This window comes from Pezoporus occidentalis, unplaced genomic scaffold, assembly GCF_034315485.1.
Source record: "Pezoporus occidentalis ecotype Australia unplaced genomic scaffold, CSIRO_AGI_Poc_V1 ctg395, whole genome shotgun sequence".
NCBI lineage: Eukaryota > Metazoa > Chordata > Aves > Psittaciformes > Psittacidae > Pezoporus > Pezoporus occidentalis.
The window spans coordinates 36,323-57,682 of record NW_026915719.1 but is presented as its reverse complement, the minus strand read 5'-3'; the positions used below and the strand labels follow the sequence as shown (position 1 = coordinate 57,682).

The 21,360-nt window shown below is 45.3% G+C and overlaps 1 protein-coding gene across 1 annotated transcript in view; it reads left to right on the top strand.

Annotated features, from left to right (window-relative positions):
* DNAH1 (dynein axonemal heavy chain 1) overlaps positions 1-21,360 on the top strand; it is a 55,447-nt gene that overhangs the window by 12,983 nt on the left and 21,104 nt on the right. Inside the window, 17 exon segments of the mRNA XM_062632732.1 lie at positions 735-946; positions 2,068-2,366; positions 3,371-3,521; positions 4,082-4,275; positions 5,587-5,812; positions 6,464-6,583; positions 7,380-7,462; positions 8,909-9,050; positions 10,160-10,315; positions 11,286-11,484; positions 13,311-13,564; positions 14,417-14,623; positions 16,194-16,358; positions 17,060-17,181; positions 19,070-19,183; positions 19,744-19,932; positions 20,995-21,100. Coding sequence (XP_062488716.1) covers positions 735-946; positions 2,068-2,366; positions 3,371-3,521; positions 4,082-4,275; positions 5,587-5,812; positions 6,464-6,583; positions 7,380-7,462; positions 8,909-9,050; positions 10,160-10,315; positions 11,286-11,484; positions 13,311-13,564; positions 14,417-14,623; positions 16,194-16,358; positions 17,060-17,181; positions 19,070-19,183; positions 19,744-19,932; positions 20,995-21,100 — 2,939 coding nt within the window.

The window sequence follows — 21,360 nt, the reverse complement described above, 5'->3', positions numbered from 1 at the left end:
ACTTTGTTCTAGAAACTTTTAGGTTCATGTTAATGGCTAGGGCTCATAAGGGGCCGTGTCAGGTGATTAGATGAGACTTGAGTATGTCTGCTCTTTTTTAGGGTATATTTACATGTTTGTGTTACCTCAGTATAACACATCATCCGTCAGCAAATCTGCAGTAACTCTGCAGGTGTGCCCTTAATGGCACCAAATGCAGGCAGTGTAATTAGCTTAACTGCCTTCTGCTCTGCACTGTGCTTGGGCTGGCTCAGCTGTGCCATACCTCAGATGTGGAAGAGAGCTCAGGCTTTTCCAGAGTCTCAAACTGGAGGATAATGGCCACAGTAAAAGGTGAGGGGTTGGGGTGGTATTTTGTGCACTTCACGACCCCCAAGGTTGGATAGCCTTGAGGCGGTCCCCAGGAAGCCTCTCACAGCTGAGATGGCTCGGCTCTGCCTTGAAGCCTCGGTGGAATGATTCTTCAAATCCTGTGATCTTTTTCATGGCCAAAGCCGTAGGAAGGTCAGGACCCAAGGCAGTCCCTCAGCCCCCATGGGAGCCTGCAGAAAGTGTCTGCTGCAGAGCAGAGACTCTCTTTCCCTCAGCTATCTGCTGAAGCTGCTACCTGATAAGGCCTATGCATCAAAGGAGAGCCCTTTTCCCAAGCACTGTCCCAAAGGGAGCTGTACTCTTCCACCTAAACAGAAGCTGGGATGGCTGTTGCAGGCAGTAATGTTCTTTCTCGGTGCCAGGGCTCGTCTGTATCCCAGACTATCCTTTTAAGAAACAAAAGGAAGACTTCAACTTTGTCTCACTCTTGAAGAGGCCAGAAGTCATCCTTCTCCTTCCAGAGGTGCAAGATGAGTGCAACAAGGTAGCCATCATGTCTCTGTTTAACACAGCCTTGGCCAAGTGTGTTTGCTTGGAGGAATTTGAACAGATCCAGACCCAGACCTTCACTGAGGTGAGCAGAGGAAGCGTGGGGGGTGAGCACATGGAGCAGCCAGCAGGGCCATCAGTGTGTATTAGACAGATGTAGCAGCTGCAGAGCAATTCCCTGGATGGAAATGGATGAGCTTTCAAATGAGATACAGTGGGTGGAGCAGCGAGAACTTTGCATATGTGTGTCAAATTCATTGGGATGTGGGCAGTAATGGGCTTTCCTCCTCCTGTTTCCATGCAGCTCACAGTCCTGGTGAGCACTCAAAAGTTTCCTTTTTGGTTTTGTTTATTTCTCTCTCTGTCCAGCTGCAAGTCACAAGAGCTTTTATCTCCCCTGAAGCACTCACGGGGGTAATGCATTTCTACACCGTGTTCTTTATGTGTTTAGTTACTCCGCTTGCAATGACAGCAGGCAGACTAGAACAAAACTCTGCAACTTTGTGCTAAATCTCAGCAGATCTTTCTGCTCTCTGGATGAGGACAGTCCATTGCACCCTGGAGGTGGCCACGCAGAGGAGCTTGCACAGGGTTGCACACTAAATTAGTGGCAGAGGTCATGAACTGGTCCTTCCCAGTCCCATGCTGCTATAGCTGGGCAGTGCTGTCATCCGCTTGGTGACTGAGGTTGTCCTATTAGCCACAAACAGCAGCTGCCTGTGGAGCAGAAGTGGTATTTTTATAAATTAAAACACTGCAGACTGCTGCTGCCCTTGGCTTCTCCCCCTCTTTCTCCTCACTTGTCAAGAGAAGACCATATTCTGTCCTTTCCTTGCTCATCGTACTGTCTGCCCACCTTTTGTAAAGGGACCCTGACACAGGCAGCTCCGGGGATACTGCTCTGTAGAAAAGAGAACAAAAAGGAAACACTGTGCATAAAAAGAAAGAATAGAGCACTCCTGCTTTTTAATATCAGGTGCTTTTTTTGTAGGTCTTTTGTCAGTGGAGGAGTTGCGTGCTCAGGTTCAGGTGCCACATTTGTGTGCATGGATTTGAAAGCTACTGTTTAGCTGCCCCAGCTCTGAAAGAACGGTTGCCTTTCAGAGCAGAGAAAGGTCCAGCAGCCCCAGCTAGCAGCTAACCTTACGATACTGCTTTCCCATCATCCCTGGGGGATTACACAGCTTGCTTTTTTCTCTGCCCTAGGTTCAGATGTTTCTCAAGGATACTTGGATTGATACTCTAACGACTGCAATAACGAGCAACTTGAAGGAAGCAGGCACAGACTGGTACAAACTGGAACAGACCAACTGGGATGTCTACCTGCTGTCCAAACTGCGTAAGCTGATGAACCGCATCAGATTCATGCTTCAGGACTCTCTGAGGTCTCTGGTCCAGAACTCACTGATCAGCTTCACCCAGCTTGTGCTGGATGCTTGCCATGCTGTCCTGAATTGCTCACAGGACATGAAATGGGGAGATGACCTCATCAATAGTCCCTACAGGTAAGGAAGGGAGAGAAAAAAGGGGTGGAAAGAACAGAGCCGTTGTCTTTCTGACTATTGTTTGTACAAGCAAGCTTTCTACTGTGAGGGGACCTTAGGCTGGGCTCTTTCCTCCAGTTCTCAACCTGACACATTTGGTTGAGTGTGGAAGATGGCACTGAGCTGGCTGCTCTGTTAGTACAGATCGCAAGTTGCTGTTAGTGATACAGGCAGCCCCTCGGAACCAAGGTCTGCTACTTTGACATAGTGTGTTGAAGATCAGCCACTTCCAGCTTTTGCAGAGGAGCAAATAATTACTAGTAGCTTTTTTTTTTCCTGGAGGCCAGGAAAAATACCAGGAGGCATTGCTGCTGCTTTCAGGAGTAGCATCTAGCCTGTTTCAGGAGTAGGATCTAGCCTGACATCTCTAAAGAATACCAGATTTGGGTTGTCACAATACCTAGAATTCTGTTCCACTGAGTATCGATTTAAGATTTCTGTTCTTTAGGGTATGAAAAAAGGAAGGTGTAGAAATTGAAAACAGGAAGAATAGGTAAAAAGCTGCCACTCACACGAGAGCTCTTACCTTGAAATCTGTGGAAGTCTTGACACTGACTTCAGCTGATGCTGAGCCACACTGGTAATGTACCGGATTGGGAGATACTGTGTCTAACTTCTAGAAGGTACATTTTAGGAGTAGATTTGAAATGCTGGATGCTTGGTTTGAAGAGCATCTGCATTTTTTTTTTATAAAGCAGCTCCAATTCTCAGGATAAGGCTATGACTTTTGGGGGTCTTAGTATGTCATGATTGACACTTCCTTTGCCTTTCAGAGACAAAAGTTCTAAATGTCTTTGCTGGTAAATTCAGAATGCAGTGCTTCATGCCTTAATCTGCGTGGGACAGTCTACCTCTTCTCTGCTTTCCTGTCCAGTAGGCATTTTAGTATCAGCACCAGAGCAATATAATTGTGTGCCATTGTCTCACAAAACATCCTTCTTCTTCCTTGTCTCTTCCCACTGCAGGCCTCTGAGGTACCCACTTTTTCTAACAGACCTTGTGCTAGACACCAGTGGCATTCACTTCAGCCCCCCTGCGGAGAGCTTTGAGAAGTCCCTCATTTCTCTGTTTGATGAGGGAATCCTGGCAACACACACTGTCCCACAGCTGGAGAAGGTGAACAGCATCCCCAGTGATACAGTTGTGCAAGCTTCAGTGCATTGCAGTTTGGCATAGACACCCCTGAGCTTGTACTGAAGGAGGGAGTTGTAGAAGTAGATAGTTGGAAATCCAGTTAAGTTAATTTGGGTTCAGCACTGTGCTAATGCTGTTCTCTTCTGACAGGATTTCTGCAAGCTCCCCAGCCCTGTAGCTATTTTAAGTGGTTGCAATCTCTGTTTTGGTGCTGCAGGTTCTGTGGAGGCATGTTCTAAGTAGCCTGGTTACCCTAATGAATGGCAGCTGGTAAAAGCAGATTCATAAAGGAAATAGCACTTTTTCCAATGCTGTCAGTCTGGTGCAGATCTCTTCTGCATGTGCATCCTGCCTGTTACCGTGGAAGACCCATCTCCCTAGAGCCTCCTTTTTTAGTGGGGGCAACTTAAAGCTAATAAAATTCCTGACACAGTGCAGAAAGACTGCATGAGCTCCCAAAGGTGCCACGGGTGATTGCCTCACCCCTTGCAGGCATGGTTATCTCTCCTGGTCATGAAAGATCTCTCTCCTTCCTCTTCCAGTATGTGCTGGAGAACGTAGCTATCACAGGCACACCTTTGCTTGACTCAGTGGGCTTGCACGAACCAGAAGTGGAAAAACTACGTGAGACTATGCGCTCTGCCATTCAGATGGCAATGATCCCTCTCCATGCCTATGCCAAGAGATACGAGAAGTTCTTGGAGCTAAATAACAATGACATCCAGTACTTGCTAAGGTAAGCGGCTTCTGACAAAGGTACCTCTAATCCAAATGGAAGCCTTTTCAGAAGCTGTTGTGTGAATGGGCATGAGAATGTGGGACTTGTTCTGAGACCATGAATGTGTGTGACGTGCCTCAGATACGAGATGAGGCATCTATGAGAGGCAGACTTCAGCCATGGGCAGTGGTCCATGCTTTTAGGGGACATTGGTGATGGCAGTGAGAATTTCTTCCTGCTTCTGACAGCAGTCACATTCCTGTCATGTTTGCAAGTGTAATTGGAGATATTAATGGCCCTAAAAATGACTCATCCTGTTTGAAAATACAGTTGGCATACTTGACTCTGGCCTCCTTCAAATAGCGTCTGTTCAGGCTGACAACATTCTGTGGAAAGTAATGTTTTCTTTTGTTTCAGCCTCATTGTTTTCACTGCCAAAACTCTCTGCACCTATGCTGCCTCTGTTACTTGAATGGTCTTCTTTTTAGGCCTCTTGTTTTCTACAAACAGGGGAAATTAAGCCCTTTTTTGTTATTTGGGCTTATTTTAGGAGTCCTATCTGATAAATTCCTGTCTCTTCCCAGAGCACACAGAAGTGCCTGCCTTCCACCAAGATGCCTCCTGATCTTGCCCTGTTTATACCCATGCTTTCATTTTGTCTCTCCCCTTCCTCTTGTCTTACTACCTTTTTCATCTCTTCTGTTGTTTTTCTGCAGCTAAAATATTTTGTGCTCTTGCTCCGCTCCAAACCTATTGTGCTTTAAAACCTGTTGTAGATTTGAGTCTGTCCCTTCCCTTGCACCCTAATAGTGTTTCTCTGCTACATACCAGTTCCATGTCATCTTGTATACACATCTTCTGGAACTGGGGACTTGCCTGTGCTGCTGCATGGGTGTAGCTGCAGTTCAGGTAGGCACAGGTAGCTTGGATTCCTCTGGTCAGCATTGGTAACTGTAGCAGTGGAGACACTGAAGCAAAGCCTTCAGTGCAGGCTGGTCACCTAAATGGGTGGACTTTACATGGAATGTCTTTACTACTGTAGCTTTTCATGCTCTGTTAAAGGTAGAGCTCATGTACTTGACAGATACGCCTACATAGGAAGTGTATCTTTGGTTGCAGAGTCTGTAAGGCATTGGTACCTTCTCAGTCTGTGTTTACAGAAAGTTGTATACCTTCAAATAGATGCATGTTTTAATAACAGTGAACATATCATTACTTTACTGTCTTGATCCTTTGGGCAGACATGTCTGGACATCCTCTGAACATCCTGGATGCTCAAGTAATCTTATGGCTCTACCTTACCTTTTTTGTTGGTGGTTTGATTTACAGAGACTACGAAGAGCAATGTCCATCTGCCCAGGAGGTGAGGAATATAGTGAACATGTACTTGTCAGAAAAGGAGAACCTGAACAGCACTCTACCTGTTTCTATTGTCATTGGTCCCTTCCATGTCAGCACAGAAGCTGTTAAGCAAAATCTGACCGCAAAATACAAAGCGCTTGCCACTTCCATGTTGGATATACTGGCTAAAAACCTCCATTTGCAGGTGGAGAGTGTAAGTTACCTGGTTCAACAGGTTATATGTCAGTGTCTTGTCTTGTCCTGCTTTTGGAGTTGCTGTGTTTGTGCAATGGCCAAAAGACAGCAACTGAGGCCACATTAATGAAGACATTTTAAAGACTGCATCAAAGTGAATATTTAAGAAAAAAAAAAACAACCGGGGGAAGATACAGAGACTCAACCAAATAAAATTATTTAATATACTTACTAAATTGTGGGCCTGAAAGCTGGATCTCTTGAGACAAAATTCTTCAACACCTTGACATCTTATAAAAATGTGTTGGTGGATTGAAAAGATCTGCCTAGTAGACAACTGCAAGGTCCTTCTGCTTGCTCTGAGGGTAACTGGAATGTAGACAATTGCATCTGCTAGAGGGTTGCCTGAATCTGTTATTGTCATAGTTTCAACTACATACCTGCTGTTCCTCTTCCTCTTTTTTTGTCCTCATTTTGTTTGAGGCCAAATGAGATAGATGGAGAAAGACAAAGAGCAGCAAGAAAAGAAAAAGACAGAACAGGGCTGTGTACTCATCACTTTAGACCAAGTTTGTAATGGGAACCAGGTAGATCATGGCAGGTTTTCCCGTCTGCCCATTTGCAGTTAATGACTTTTTGATGGTCTTTTCTCTGCTGTGACCTCCTGCAGATCTGCAACACGTATGAAGCCACCAGCTGCAGAATGCATGAGAAACCAAACAATATTGAGGAGCTGACTGAGCTGCAGGAGTGGATGAAGAACATCCCCAAGCAGCTGGCTGTGCAGGAGGTAGGGCTTGCTCTTCTGGGCAAGGAGCACCAAGGGAAGTGAGGAGGGAATTTGTTAATGCAGTGTGTGGTGTCTCAGAAGCAGAACTCTGATTTTTTTTTTTACTTGGATGTCTTTGCATGCAATGCCATAAGATTTCTGGCTTTGTATTTTCATAATTCGTAGGATTTGTATATTTAAATAACACATCATGAATTTAAACATCTATTCAAAACAAAAGAGCAGTTAAAAATCTTGCCTAGAAGACTTATGTATGCTTTTTGCTACCTTCATGATCCATTCCACATTGTGTATTGAATAGCTGCCTTCAAAAAATTAATGTTGTTTTCAAGAAAATACGTCTGCTACCAAATGCTCATTTTGCTGGTAACGTACTTCTTCTAATAGGACAGTCTAGTGCTGAGCTATTTCAAATTTATTTGAAGTGTAGGTCTTCTCCCAGCTGAACAAATGGGAACCAAAGGCTTCAAGCTGTAAACTCACTTGTCCATACCAAAGGAAGGACCTGGTAGATAACCCAAAACACTCAATTTCTGTCCAGCACTTTATCCACTGGGTCATATTTCTTTTCATCCATATAGAACAGAGGGTGATGATGGTGTGACCATTCGCAGAGCAAGGGGTTATAAATCCCTTCCCACTGTTCACACAGCAGAGAAGTAGCCTGCATCACATTAAGCTTGTGCGACTAAAGCTCTTCAAAGGCATCTCATGAAAATGGGGTACACACAAGAGGGTTGGAATCAGTAGAGTCTACAGGTGTCTGTTTTTTGTCTCTTTCTCTCACCCTGTGCAGAAGCTGATTTGTGAAGTCGTGAAAGATTACGAGATCATGGAGGAATTCTTTTACAACCTTACGGACGAAGATTTCAGTGACAGGTGAGCACAAGGCATTTCTCCCATTGTCAAAGTGGGACACTTTGCAGCAGTTACCATTCTTAGTGCTTTAGGGGCTATGGGTCTAGCAAGAGCTCCAGCAGAACTTTTAAATGTCTCTCAGGCTATGTGAGCACTGAATTCTTGAAATGAAGTTTATAGAGAAGTGTGGGTTCATGCTGCCTTCCGGCCTGGGGCAAGGCAAACTGGTAGCTATTAACCTGTTAAATGTATTAAAGATATTTTCTCTTGGGCTTTGGTTTGGTTGGTTTTTTTTTGAGACATCTGTAAGGTCTCGAAATGCAGAGTTTAGTCTGTGTCTGAAAGTGAATGAATACTTCCAAGGTAGGAACACTCCCAGAGTTTTCTTAGGACTAGAAGGGAACATGAACCCTGTATTATTACTGCATTTCTTTCCCATGCAGTCTCCCCTTAGTTTTATCTTTGGTTATGTTACATGTGCCCCAATAGCAGAGGCAGCTCACAAACACAGCAACACAGCTTCTGAAGTCAGCTCAGCCCTGGATGTGACTCTGATATAGCATGGACTTGGTCCCACGTGTCTGCAACTTGAGTGAGTTTCTGCAGAGCGCGCCTGAAACTGGAAACATGGGATACACAGTGCAAAATAGCCAGGAGAGCAGCTCAGCTCTAGGACACCTTAGCATGGATGTGACTGTATGGCCACTGACCAGGCCTGGCACATGTAGAATTAGTAGGAGATTGCTGCATTCCCAGGCACTGCAAAGGGTGTGAGCTCGAGTGTAATGCTGCAAAGCTTGCATCTGGCATTGCACGCAAGCTAACAAGTCCAAATGGCAATGCAGAGCCCTTGATAGACATATAGCTCCGAAGTAATGGATGAGCTATGGCTGAGCAAGAGCCAAGGAGCCTGCCTTGGAATGAGCAGCCACTCTGTGCAGCCTTTCCTGTATCTGTACAGCACTCCCCAGGGCACTGTGCAGGAGCCTAGCCAGGACTTTGCTGTATCTGGGTTACCCTGGCCCCTCACTGCCCTGCTCAACAGGAGACTGGCTTTTTCAGTAGCCCTGAAAAGCCATAAGCCAAGACTGTGACCTCATTTTTTTCAGTTCCTTGTGAATACATTCAAAACCAGACATTCCCTCTGGATGCCAACTGTTATTTTGCAGTCTCCTAGCTTTTCAGCAACATAGTGGATTTGTTCCTTTTAGAAAGGCCCCTCCACTTCTCCGCAGCCCTCTCCAATTGAATAGCCTAGTCACAAGGACTGCATATCAACAAGACAAGCTGGAAAAAATGTTTTGTTGAAACCACATGTGTTGCTGTTGTTGTAAGGCTGCCTTGTTTGGTGGGATTTGGCTTTCTCATTCTGTTATTTGCAGCATTTCAAACATATGCTCTAAAAGCTTCTCTCCCTCTCTCCCTCGCTGGTTTTGCTGTTTGTTTTGTTACACCATGTGAATGCAGGTGGGCTGCAAGTTACTGGCCATTGAAAATAAGCAAGCAAGCTGAGTGCCTTGGGCAGCAGCAGCAGAAGGATGCAAAGAGGTTTCATAAAAAACATGTCCTGGATCAGAGCAGCTTTCACAAAAAACTGGAGGAGATGAAGGTAAATAAGCCCCTGACAAGAAACTGTCCAGAGAAGGGCGCCCTGAAGCTCTTGTGGTCGGCCAGGTGGGAAACTTTCAGATGATATTTAAGTCAGATTAGGTTTTAGGTCAATATACTGTTGGACCAAAAGTTATTACACGCACACACACCCCCTCACACACACCCATTGTAATTTATCAGAAGTTGGGCTTTTGATTGAGTTTCATTTTTGTGGAAAAAGCAATACTGTTTGCAGAAATACTGAGTTTTCACTGGGAAAGTGTTCATGAAGATACAATACTCCAGTTCCCCGTGCTTGGGCAACACATACACCTCCTTTTTCTTACCACTGTAATCCGTTCCCTGCAGAGCATCTCCCATGATGTGCTGCCATCAAGGGGGAGAATACAGCATTTGGTCAGGGAACTCATGTGAAAGACCCTGAAACAGAGGCAGAGTTTTGAGCTGGTTTCTGGTTTCTGCTGAAACGGTTCAAGTTTTATTTTTTTTTTCACTAGAAATTCTTAAATGCAGAGAAAAAACGTTGTCTTGGGAAGGCTTTAGTCAGTGACATAGATTATCTTGGAAATAGCCTCCCAGCATGATAATACCACAACACTGGCTTGAAAAAAAGAAACAAACAAAAATCCCCTGAACAAACAAACAAAACCAAGGAACCAAAACAGAACAGGGAAGTCATTAGAGGAGCTCTGAGTATGTGTTGTTAAACAGTTCTTGGAAACAAACCCAGGGACCTAGCGGAGCTATTGCTTTCACTTCACTGATTCTGTAACTAATGACAGCATAAACGCTGTGGCAAGAAATCTGGGCACAGACTTATTGCTCCGGTTCCTCAGGGATTAACTATTGTCACAAAGACGAAAGCATCTGGTCATCACATCTGCACTTTCAACCACCTGAGCAGTGGTTATAGCTTCTCACTGCTTACGTGGTGGTCTAAACAGAAGTGGAATTGGGTTGGGGAGCTGAAATTCTGAGCATAAAAATCTTGCCTTTGAATGTAACAAAGAGCATCTATGATTCCATGAAGCACACCAGGAAGCTGAGATCTCCAGAGGCAGTACTCAGCTTCAGACCCTCATCTCATGCCTGCCTTTTCTCTTCCAGCTGACTGTAGGTGGATTTTCCATCCAGGCAGATGCTAGCCAAGCTAATGAGTTGGCTAACAAAGCAAGGGAGGTCAGGAAGCAGCTGCAGGAGCTTCAGAATTTGGCAGCTGTCTACAACAACAGGGAAAGAATCTTTGGGATCAAAGTTACTAATGTAAGTGTCAGGTCCTGTACCTACAGGACTCTAATCTTTGTTGGGTTTTCTAGGTGGTAGAGCAAATCATGAGACAGTTCCTCAGGAAGGAATCCTTCATGCTTTGCTGATTTATCTGATTAGGTGCTCTGTAGAGTGTAGGGTGACCACAGTGCTCCGTCACTCCACTGTGGCACAGAAGATCTGATGCCAGACAAATGTGGAAAGCTGCATATGTGCCTGATACTGCCACCGTGAGAGACTTTGTGTGGCCATGCTTAGATCTGAGTGATGTTAATGAGGAGAAATTGCATTGGGGTTGTCTTGAAACAGCGGTTGAGATGCATCGATTTCTGTGAGGCTATTACTGCTGTTACATAGAGGTGCAGGCAGCTGGTTGGGCTCCCAGTGTGGAGTGTTCTCCTAAGGCAGCAGTTCACATAGTTGCAAACACTCATTTTGCCAGTAGCTGTTCAGCTGCCAATGAATCATTATCATCTACCTTCAGCCCAGGCTGGCTGCAGAGTAGAAGTATAGTTCACATGATCCTTTCCTCTACCCTTCAGTCTGTGGTTTCTTCTCCTCACTGTAAGGAGCCAGATTTCTATATGATTTCTATATGATGCGCAGTGAAAGCATGTGTGCTGTCACTGATTGTGTGTGAACTGCCCATCAAAATCTCATTCGGCAGCAGAGCATGTGCAGAAGCAAGAGAGTGCTTGTCATGCCTGACAAATGGTGCAGGCACAGTTCCACCACATACATTTTGGCCTGACTGTGAAGCCCAGCTCTGCTAGTTGCTCTCCCTTGGAATCTGCATTGTGGTCCCAGGAAAATGTAGTATAGGCCAGTCTCTTGAAGTGCACATTTTCTCATTGCTTGTTGGAGATCCAGAAAACAATTGTGCCTTTTTTTGCCTTTTGACATAAAAGCTGTCATCCTGAGCAGAATACACTTGTCGCTTATGCTTGCTTTTTCTCTCTTTCCAAAGTACAGTGGGCTGTCCAGGATGGTTAAGGACTTCCAGCCATACCATGACCTCTGGACAACAGTGTCAGACTGGATGCATCAGCATGAGAAATGGATGAGTGATCCTCTCATGGAAATTGATTCTGAGCAGATAGAAAAGATTGTCAATGACTCTTTTAAGACAATGCAGAGATGCGTGAGGCAGTTCAAGGATTCACCAGGTAGACAAATGGTCTGGAAGTTGGGGCATATCAGCATTTTTTGTGAGGCATGTCACAGAGTGTTCTGGACAGGGATTGTCAGGGTGTTGCATAGATGTGTTGTGTGTATTAGAGTCAGTTGAGAAAATGCTAGCAGTCATTTTCCACTTTTTGTCTGGAGCTATGGTGATGCACATCTAGATGTTAGCTTGCTGCTTGAAGTACCAGTTTGACATGGAAACAATCAGGCTGCAAATCCCTTTTATACCCAATTCCCCAGACAGTACTGAAATAAAAGCCACCCTCTTACTTTGCAGTTAATATTTACTTATTTATATGAAGTAAAAGAATCCAGATTAGTCATAGAGAATCACTATGTAGCCCACTGGCTAGACATGTGGGTTTAAGCCCTTACGCAAGTCAGGCAGCAAAGGAGCTTGACTCTGGGTCTTCTGGGTGCCATCTTCTTGGCCAATCTTATTTTCTCTATTGGCCAATGAATTTAGAGGAAAGCCAGAGGAGCTCTTGATTTCGTTATGAATAAAATGAGACTGCAAAATCTGGAAATGATCTTTGGAATGTAATAACTGTTTTCCTGCCTGTCTGAATGTGTGTGAAGTTTAGATGATCACATCCAGCCCTTGCTATTCACGTGAAGGTCTTTTAATCATGCCTCTTAGTAAAGCTGGAATGGAGACTTCAGTTGTAGCTTAACTTCCCATTCCACGATTCTCAGAGATGTGCTGGTCATTCTCTAGAGCTAATTCTAAAATCTCCTGCCAGATGGCTTAGATTGAAATATATTTTGCAGTGGGAGAGTTTTGATTCATCCTTTTTAACTTGAACTTGCTCTTAAACAATGCCATGAATCAGCCCCAATGGAGGAGGTGATGAGTGGATGCATGAGTAACTATGAATCATTATGGTAAACAGAAATACTAAGAATACCTGCTTATATTCATTTCATTATTCCCTGGCACCTGGTTAAATATGAGCTTCATCCTTGAGGCTGCCTTTTCTTTGCATACCACCCAGCGGGGACTGTGAGGTGCTCAAATCCTTGCTGTGTTTGTGTGGTGCAACCACACAGGGTGCAATAAAAGGAGGCACATACTGTAGCCAGGTTTTGGAAGGGAATCAAGTCCTGTGCTCTTTGCCTGTCCGTTGCTTTATTCACAATAGCACAAGCTGAAAAAGGGCAGGATGTGAACAGTGTAGAGACGTGGGCTTCCAGAATGCCCCCAGAGATCAAATCCTTTTCCTTGACTGTGTCCTTTCTGTGAGCCAGAAGTACCTTTGACTTTAACGTGGCCATAGGGTAGCAGAGCCTCTCCTGCCTGCTTTCCATGTCCATAGCTGGCTCTGATCCTAGTTTACTTCTATCTCTGAGACATAGTGTCCATCCTCTACTTAGGGGAGTGTGCTATCAGTTTATTAACAAGTTTGGGTTGAGAGTTAAGATTTTGGAATGATGACCAGAGCTTCTGAAATACCAGTTGTTAGAGGGGACTCTGTCATGCTTGGGGCCCATATTAAGGAACTAAATTGGTTTGCTTCTCATCTTCTGGTAGGCTCTAGGCTAAGGAACAGTTCTGCTTAGCATGAACTTGTCTGTAACAGACTTCTGGCTTCTGGGAGTGGGCTTGAATCCTTGCTTAGTAGCCGTGCTTAGAGAGCACCTTTGTGTCCTCGTTACTTCAACCTGCATTTTTCAGTGTTCTCCCATGCTGCTTACCTACCGTGTATCTACAAGCACATCAGGCTTTAGACAACTTCTAGGAACTTCCTTAAGGCAACGTCTTCACACACGATTGTTGCTGATGATGTTCTGTTTTTCTCCCTGAAAGCCTGCCAGGGTGTGGCAATGGAATTTCGAGACAAGATTGACGAATTCAAGCTATACGTCCCCTTAATTCAAGGGCTCTGCAATCCTGGTATGAGAGAGCGGCACTGGGATATGCTGTCAGAATCTATTAAGATGGATATCAAGATAGATCCCAGTCTGACAGTTTCTCGCTGCTTGGAAATGAACCTGCTGGACCATATCAAGAGCATCAGCAAAGTAGCTGAGGCAGCTGGCAAGGAATACGCCATTGAGAATGTGAGGAGAGAGGGGCTGCTGAGTCTTTGGTGGCTTCTCAAATACGTTTCTGTTGAGCAAGTAGTTGTTGTCTTGGGTGATATTCTTGTTGTCCCAGAGCATGAGACACATTCTGCAGCAACAGTAAAAAGACTGCTGTGCTTCAAGAGGGGAGCAATGGTCACACAGTTGAGTTCACCTTGCACAGTTTCAGTTGTAGCATAACGGCGCCGCCTGATGATCTGCTGGTTGGGTCTGACGCCTCACTATGAGATTAGTGACTGTTAAAATAAATTGAATGCCATTCTGCCAGTCAAACATTACATCAGGGAGATTAGTTGTGGCTGGAAATGGAGGTGGCAAATCCTTTAACACAGTAAATGTCCAGGGAAGACTTGCTGACTCTAGAGATTCATAGGTTAGTCTTTCAGTTCACCAGTTCTGATGTGACCTAAGGTCTTGATTGAAAGTCATTACCTTCTGGCAGCTTTTGTTCTCTGAAATCTCAGGCAAGTTCCCAATGAATAGCTGCCCCTTTCACAAAGCTACCATTAACCATAATCATTAATAGGCACTTTGCTGGCTGCCTCTCTGCATCTAGTAGCATAAGTGGGCCTGGAGATGAAATTGCACTTTTTTCCCCTCAAGGTGTTTCTTTTGGGACAGCACTGAAGTGTTGAGTCCGTGGGCAATGCAGATGAAGTGTGCTGTTGCTGAGTATGTCACGCATTAAATACACAGCTGCAGTTTCCAGTGGAATCCAAGAGCAAAATTCTCTCACTTGCTAGAGAGGGGCATTAAGAGAGTTCTAGAAGCTGGGATAACCACTGCACATTGTATCTGAAAATTCAATTGCATGTCCCTCTGTTTCAGGCACTCAACAAGATGGAGCGTGAATGGAACTCCGTATTTTTTGCTGTGGACCCTTACACGGGAACGTTTATTCTGAAAAACACCGAGGAAGTTTCTGGGCTCCTAGATGATCACATTGTCTTGCTTCAGAGCATGTCCTTCTCACCATTCAAGAAACCTTTTGAGGAAAGGATGAACGCATGGGAAAATAAGCTGAAGATTACACAGGTATTGCTTTCTTACCTGCACACACTTGGGAGAGGCAGGCAGCTGGGCTGGGCTGCAGTGCTTAAACATGGGCACTGCAGTTGCTACTAGGGAATTGGGAGGAAGACCATCAGGAGAAAGTCAGTCTTAAGGGAGGACTGTAGTAAAAGAGGGGATAAACTCAGCCTTATTCTCCAAACAGCAGTGATGAAATTCCAGCTTTTTTTCTGCCTATTGTAACACTTTTGGGTGGGGTCAGGACTGTTCCATTGCTGCGAATAGTCCTACTGGCATCTCTATTACACTATTTTACACTATTACACTATATTACAGTAAGTGGACCTTACAGATTCTTGTAGGCCCTGTGAGATCCATGCTGAGCATTCACATCTCAGTGTAGGAAATCACAAGGAAGACTGCTGCTTAGAGCAGGATCTGTCACACCATGCCAGCACTTCTTCATCAAACCAGAACCTGAATGCTCGGCACCCAGCAGGACTCAGCTAGCAAAATAGCATCTTGCTGCATGAGAAAAATGCCAGTGCAGATCTGCCTGAAGAACTCTGTGTAAATGCTGGTCTTTGATGCATAGCAGCATTGTTACCTGTTACTCATAGCTATCTTATTTTGTTTATTGTTGCTTACCATCTGGGTGTGCTTGGGCCATGAGCTGCTTTGTCTCATGAAGATACAGAAATGCTATTATAAGACCTAAGGCAGTAGATGATGTGGGAAAATTCAGTTAGTTACTGTGTGGTTTTGGCTGTGGTGTTGTCCATGTTTACACCCTGCTTTTCCTACCCCTTCTTTTGATTGCATTCATTCCTGTCACTAAAGGCCCACTAATCTGCTTCTGGGAAGTGGCTTATCAGGGTTAGCTGATGGAGTACAGCAAACACCATTGCCTGTATTACTGGAGAACCCCACCTGTTGCTAAGTCAGGTAGCTTGCCTGTGTTCAGGGGGTGGGAGGTAGTGCCCTGTGACTAAGGAAGTCTGAAAGGGAGGCAAACACTTGAGCTGCTTTGCAGTGTTGGGCAGGTTCCCCATACCTTCCAATCTCCTGTGCCTTAAAATGGAGGAAGGTGGTTTTTTCAACCTAGTTCTCTTGCTCCTTGGCTAACAAACAGGGTTTCCTGCCTGATGTCTAGCTTGAATGTTCAGCTTTTCATTCGTTCTCTCACTCATTTGGAGTGTTGTTTAGAGAACTTTTCCTGGTTTATTCTGTAGGCAAGGCTGGGGCTGAGGTACATCAGGCAGGAGAGAGGATTCTGCATCTGCGATTGTGTCATATTTTATTGTCATTCTTCTTCCCCAAAAAGCTCTTCTCACAAAATAAAATCCCCATCTTACTGTAGGATTGCACTGTGCTATGTTCTGTAAATACAGAAACACCAGCCACAGAATTTTGATCTAGAACCGAAAAGTCCCTTTGAGTGTTCGTACTGGCTTACACGTGTCCCAGCTACCCCCGTTGAAGTAGTGGGTGTTGTGGTTTTTTCCAGACCCGTTCTGGTGTGCAGTTTGCATGGTTTTGTCAGCAGGTTCCTAGCATGGTGTCCTGTTATGCTGCTCTTCTTGCTTCCCACAAGGCTGTCCTAGAGGAATGGCTGAAGTGCCAGCTCTCTTGGCTCTACTTGGAGCCAGTCTTGAGTTCAGAGGACATCAAAAGACAGCTCCCATTGGAAAGCCAGCTCTACCAGGAAGTGGATAAGGACTGGAGGGACATCATGAAGAGTGCTAATGAAAACCCTGAGGTGTGTACCTTGGTGAAAGCCAGTGCAGGTATCACAAACTCCTTGGAGCTGTGCTCATACGAGGGCTGCCTTTGAATTGTTGTTTTAGTAATGGTGTGGGCTTGAGCAGCACTGTTTAAACCATGAGGCCTTGTCCAGGGCTGTGTGCTAGGTTTCTCCTCCTGGAACTTGGCCTTTATTTCTGGTGCCCAAACAGAGTAATTCCCTGTGATGCCTTGCACCAAGTTGTCCACCACACCAGTTATCTTCCCCTTAGCACACACTCGCTACCTCCTACAGCTCTTGTATCCAGCTCTGCTATAATCATAACCCATAAGATACGTCTCATTTGATTCCTTCTCAGGCCTGATCCTTTAAATTTAGAGCCATTGTTTTCACCCATTTCTGTGTCCTGGTAGCAGTGCTCTGCACTCTTCTGTTCTCCAGGCTTCGCTTCCCAGGTCTCCACCACCACTTGTATTCCATATTACAAATGTTGGTATTTAGGGGAACCCAGAAATGTGCTTGTCACATCCATAAGTGCTGTTTCCCCTCCTTGCCCACAAAGCTCACACCTCTCCAGATCCCTGTGAAAGTACTCCTGTGAATGAGTCATTCAAATCCTACCAGTAACATCACTGGGCAGCCCAATTGTCTCCATTTCCTTATCTCTCACTTGCTCAGAATACTGATGCTTCCTCTGTTCTCCATTCTGTCTGTAGGTGATTTCTCTGTGCCCTGATCCTGTGCTACTACAGAAGCTCCAAAAATGTAACCAGCTACTGGAACTGGTTCAGAAAGGGCTAAGTGAATATCTGGAGACGAAGAGATTTGCTTTTCCTAAGTAACCTGAAATGTCAGTGGACTGGATCACACTCCCTGGTTCAGGAAATGGGAAAGGAGAGGCTCACTCCAGTTCTCTCTGAAGAAAGAGCAAAACAATCTAAGTTTAGGATATTGTAATGAGAATGTAAACATAAGCAAGGCTGTACCTTTCAATGCTGCCATCTGATGGGGATAAAACAGAGAGACACAAATGTTGGCATTTCTTCTTTGCATATCTGTGCCTCATGATTTGTCTAGAAAGGATGGGGTGAAATGAAGGAATGCTATTCTTTGATATGCATTTAAACCCACTTCAGAATCATAGAATCTATGATTAGAATAGTTAGGGCTGGAAAGGACCTTTAGATCATCCAGTTCCAAGCCCCCTGCCATGGGCAGGGACACCTCACACTAAACCATCTCACCCAAGGCTCTGTCCAACCTGGCCTCGAACACCGCCAGGGATGGAGCATTCACAACCTCCCTGGGCAACCCATTCCAGTGTCTCACCACCCTCACAGGAAAAGAATTTCCTCCTTAGATCCAATCTAAACTTCCCCTGTTTAAGTTTGAACCCGTTACCCCTTGTCCTATCACTGCAGTCCCTAATGAAGAGTCTCTCCCCAGCATCCCTACAGGCCCCCTTCAGATACTGGAAGCTGCTCTGAGGTCTCCACGCAGCCTTCTCTTCTCCAGGCTGAGCAGCCCCAACTTTCTCAGCCTGTCTTCATACAGAAAGTGCTCCAGCCCCTGATCATCCTCGTGGCCTCCTCTGGACTTGTTCCAACAGTTCCATGTCCTTTTTATGTTGAGGACACCAGAACTGCACTAGATCTCTCAACTCAGGTAAAGAGCATAGCTGTTGAACTTTACCTGGCCTTCCTGACCAGTCTTCATTCTCCTTACCTATCAGCCATGTCCGTGACAAATGCAAACAAGAGTTTGCATGGTCTGTAAGCAGTATTCCTGAGTCACCTCTAACATCCCTGTGAGGAGTGGGATTCAGGTCAGCTAAGGATGCTGGTTGTAAGGCATCTGAGACAGACCTGGTTTTGATGGCACCCACTTTGGCAATATGGATTAATCTATACCACGGTGTTTCACAGCCTCACTGTGAAAGGGCATGCTCTTGCCCAAGGAGTGCGATGCTTGATATAATACTGTAGTGGTTTAAGCCCAGTTGGCAACTCAGCCACGCAGTCGCTCGCTCACTCCCCCCACTTCCTCCCCTCTGCTCCCAGAGGGATGGGGAGGAGAATTGAAAGAATGTACCTCCCACGGGTTGAGATAAGAGCAGTCCAGTAACTGAGGTATAACACAAACCACTGCTGCTGCCACCAGTGATAATAATGAGAAGGGAAATAACAAGGGAAGAGAACACAACCGCTCACCACCTGCCGACCGATACCCAGCCTGACCGAGCAGTGATCTAACGCTTCTGGGTAACTGCCCCCAGTTTCTATAGTGGGCATGACGTGCTGTGGTATGGAATACCTCTTTGGCTAGCTTGAGTCAGGTGTCCTGTCTCTGCTTCCTCCTGGCTTCCTCTCCTCCCTGACAGAGCATGAGGCTCACAAAGTCCTTGGTCAGACCAAACAGTTGAGCAGTAACTAAAACCATCGGTGTTATCAGCGCTGTTCCCAAGCCGGAAGTCAAAAACACAGCACTGCACCAGCTACTGAGAAGGAGGAAAATGACTGCTACTGCTGAACCCAGGACAAATACCTAATTTCAGGTCCTGTGAGAACTCCTGTCCATCTTAGTGTGTTATTTTATCCTTTCTGCATATCAAGGGATTTCCTCCTTGAGAGGAGGTCTCTAAACCTACAGGCTGTAGTCTTGAGAGCTGCTGTACTGTCTGCCAGCCAGTGTTTTATCTTTCTGATGTCATGTTCACTCATCATTAGATACTACTGGACAAAGGGCGACCTGTACATGAGAGCAGTCAATGCTGAATTTCTCTATGGCTACGAGCACCTGGGGAACACTGGCCATCTGGTTATTATACCCCTTGCTGACAGGTAAGGAGACTATTTTCTATGTAATAAGTAGATCTTTTTCCTGGATGAACAAGCCTCACTGGGAATCTGACCATGCTTAATGCGTGTAAATAGAAACCATTTGTACAGTAAAGGACTAACTGAGATTAGGGCACAGGAACACCCTGGCATTGGTTCTGCTGTATTCCTCATGATCAGTGCTCAGACTGATTGCTTTCATTCCCCTCATTGTAGTGCTCTGACTCTCATAAAATGTCTTCTTGGTAGCCAAGGAGCTCTTCTACAAACCAGTAGATATGGACATCTCATACCCTAGAATATGCAGCAGCAATAACAGTTTTACCTGTTTGTAACTGTCCTTTTTCTCTGTAGCTGGTGGCAGAAGGACTTATCCATTCAGACCCAGATGAATACTAATCGAGGCCACGCAGCTAACTGCTTTGCAGAATGCTGTATATCTAAGCAGTTCCAGTAATAAAGGATGGATTCTTGCTTGTCTCCAGCTGCATGGATCATGTGTCTCCCTTACTGAAACCAGTAGCAGAAATGCTTTTCATCATCTGGTCTCTTCTTTGTCGTAGGTGTTACCTGACACACACAGGAGCTCTGCACCTGAAATTTGGAGGAGCACCTGCAGGACCAGCAGGACCAGGCAAAACAGAAACAACAAAAGACCTGGGCAAAGCACTAGCAATCCCAGCTGTAGTGTTCAACTGCTCTGACCAGCTTGACTTTCTGGCAATGGGAAAGTTTTTCAAGGGACTAGCCAGGTAGGATGAAATGCTGAGTGTCATTATTGAGGAGTGGGTCGGGTACAGGGGTGCCGGCCACTGGGAAGTGGTGGGTATTATTCACAGCAACCCAGAAGAATAAGCAAAGCAGCAGTAAGGGGGTTACTGTGTTCCAGAATGAGCAAAGTTCCTTCTGGCAGGAATTTTGTGACAGTTGAGCCAATTAAAACAAAACAAAAAGGGGGCAGGGGGATAAAAAGAGATCCTGTTTATTTAAGGCAAAATTAAAATGCCTTAAAATGTGCCAATCCACTACGCACTAATCCACCTGTGCAAGTGTTTGCAGCTCTGGCCTTTGTTTTAATATCATACATGTTGGACTGGGATTCAGCCTACAAGCTGCTTAATCTTAAGAAAGAGAGAATCTGCTGAGTGTATCCAAAATTGAGCAGCCAAGAGAGACTGCTCTAAGCCCTGAGGGATCCTCTCAGAGAAGTTTCTCTCTTCGCTACCTTTCAAACAGAGCTGGTCCAATTAGTCTGTTGCACACTGGTGAATCTGAATGTTATTCCAACAAAAGCTGATACTCTTCTCAGATGTTTTCTTTGCCAGTAATTTAACTTCTTTCTCAAACTGTGCCTTGTGGAAAGATCATCTTCCTCATATACATGCTTCCAGCTTTATACCCAGTGATCCAAGCTCTGAAAAATGGACTTAAGAGATGTCTAAATTGTCTGCTACACTTACAGCTCAGGTATAAAACAGGAATTCAACATGACACCTCTTTCAAGCCCAAATCTCTAACATGCAGAATTTGTCCTAGGCTGTAGGAGCAGTCATTGCCATGGACTTGCAGGGGCCATGCGCCTTCTTACTCACCCATGGCCTGGGATGCATAGTTGGGGTGAGGGCTAAAGGCCCTTCCACTGTGCCAGTACACTGTAGCTGTGGGGCATTAGGGGCCTTTTAGGTTCATTTCTTGTCTCTGTGCTGCCTCCCCAGTATGTGAATTTACAATTTCTAGATCTAGCTGAACATTTGACTGCAAGTCCTCTTCTGTAAGATGTTCCTGACTCCCCTCGTTTTTCCTTCCTCGCCTAGCTCTGAGACATGGGCTTGCTTTGATGAGTTCAACCTCATTGGTATCGAGGTGCTGTCTGTGGTGGTGCAGCAGATTACAACCATTCAGAAAGCACAGCAGCAGAGGGTATGTAATGAACTGGTAGATGCAAGGGCAGACAAAAAATCTCGACTTGAGCTAGTCTAGGCAAGTCCTTGTCTTCAGACTAGCTTCACTGCTTAGGGGCAGCTCAGGCAAACTTGAGCTTGGAGAAGCATGAGCAATGCCCTAGCTGGCAGCATCACATCAGGCCATTACACAGTTAGTACCTTGGCTGGGTTTTGTAACTTCACCCTAGTCTGTGCTACCGTAGTTGCCCATGCTTGCACAGGCTCACGTACATCTCA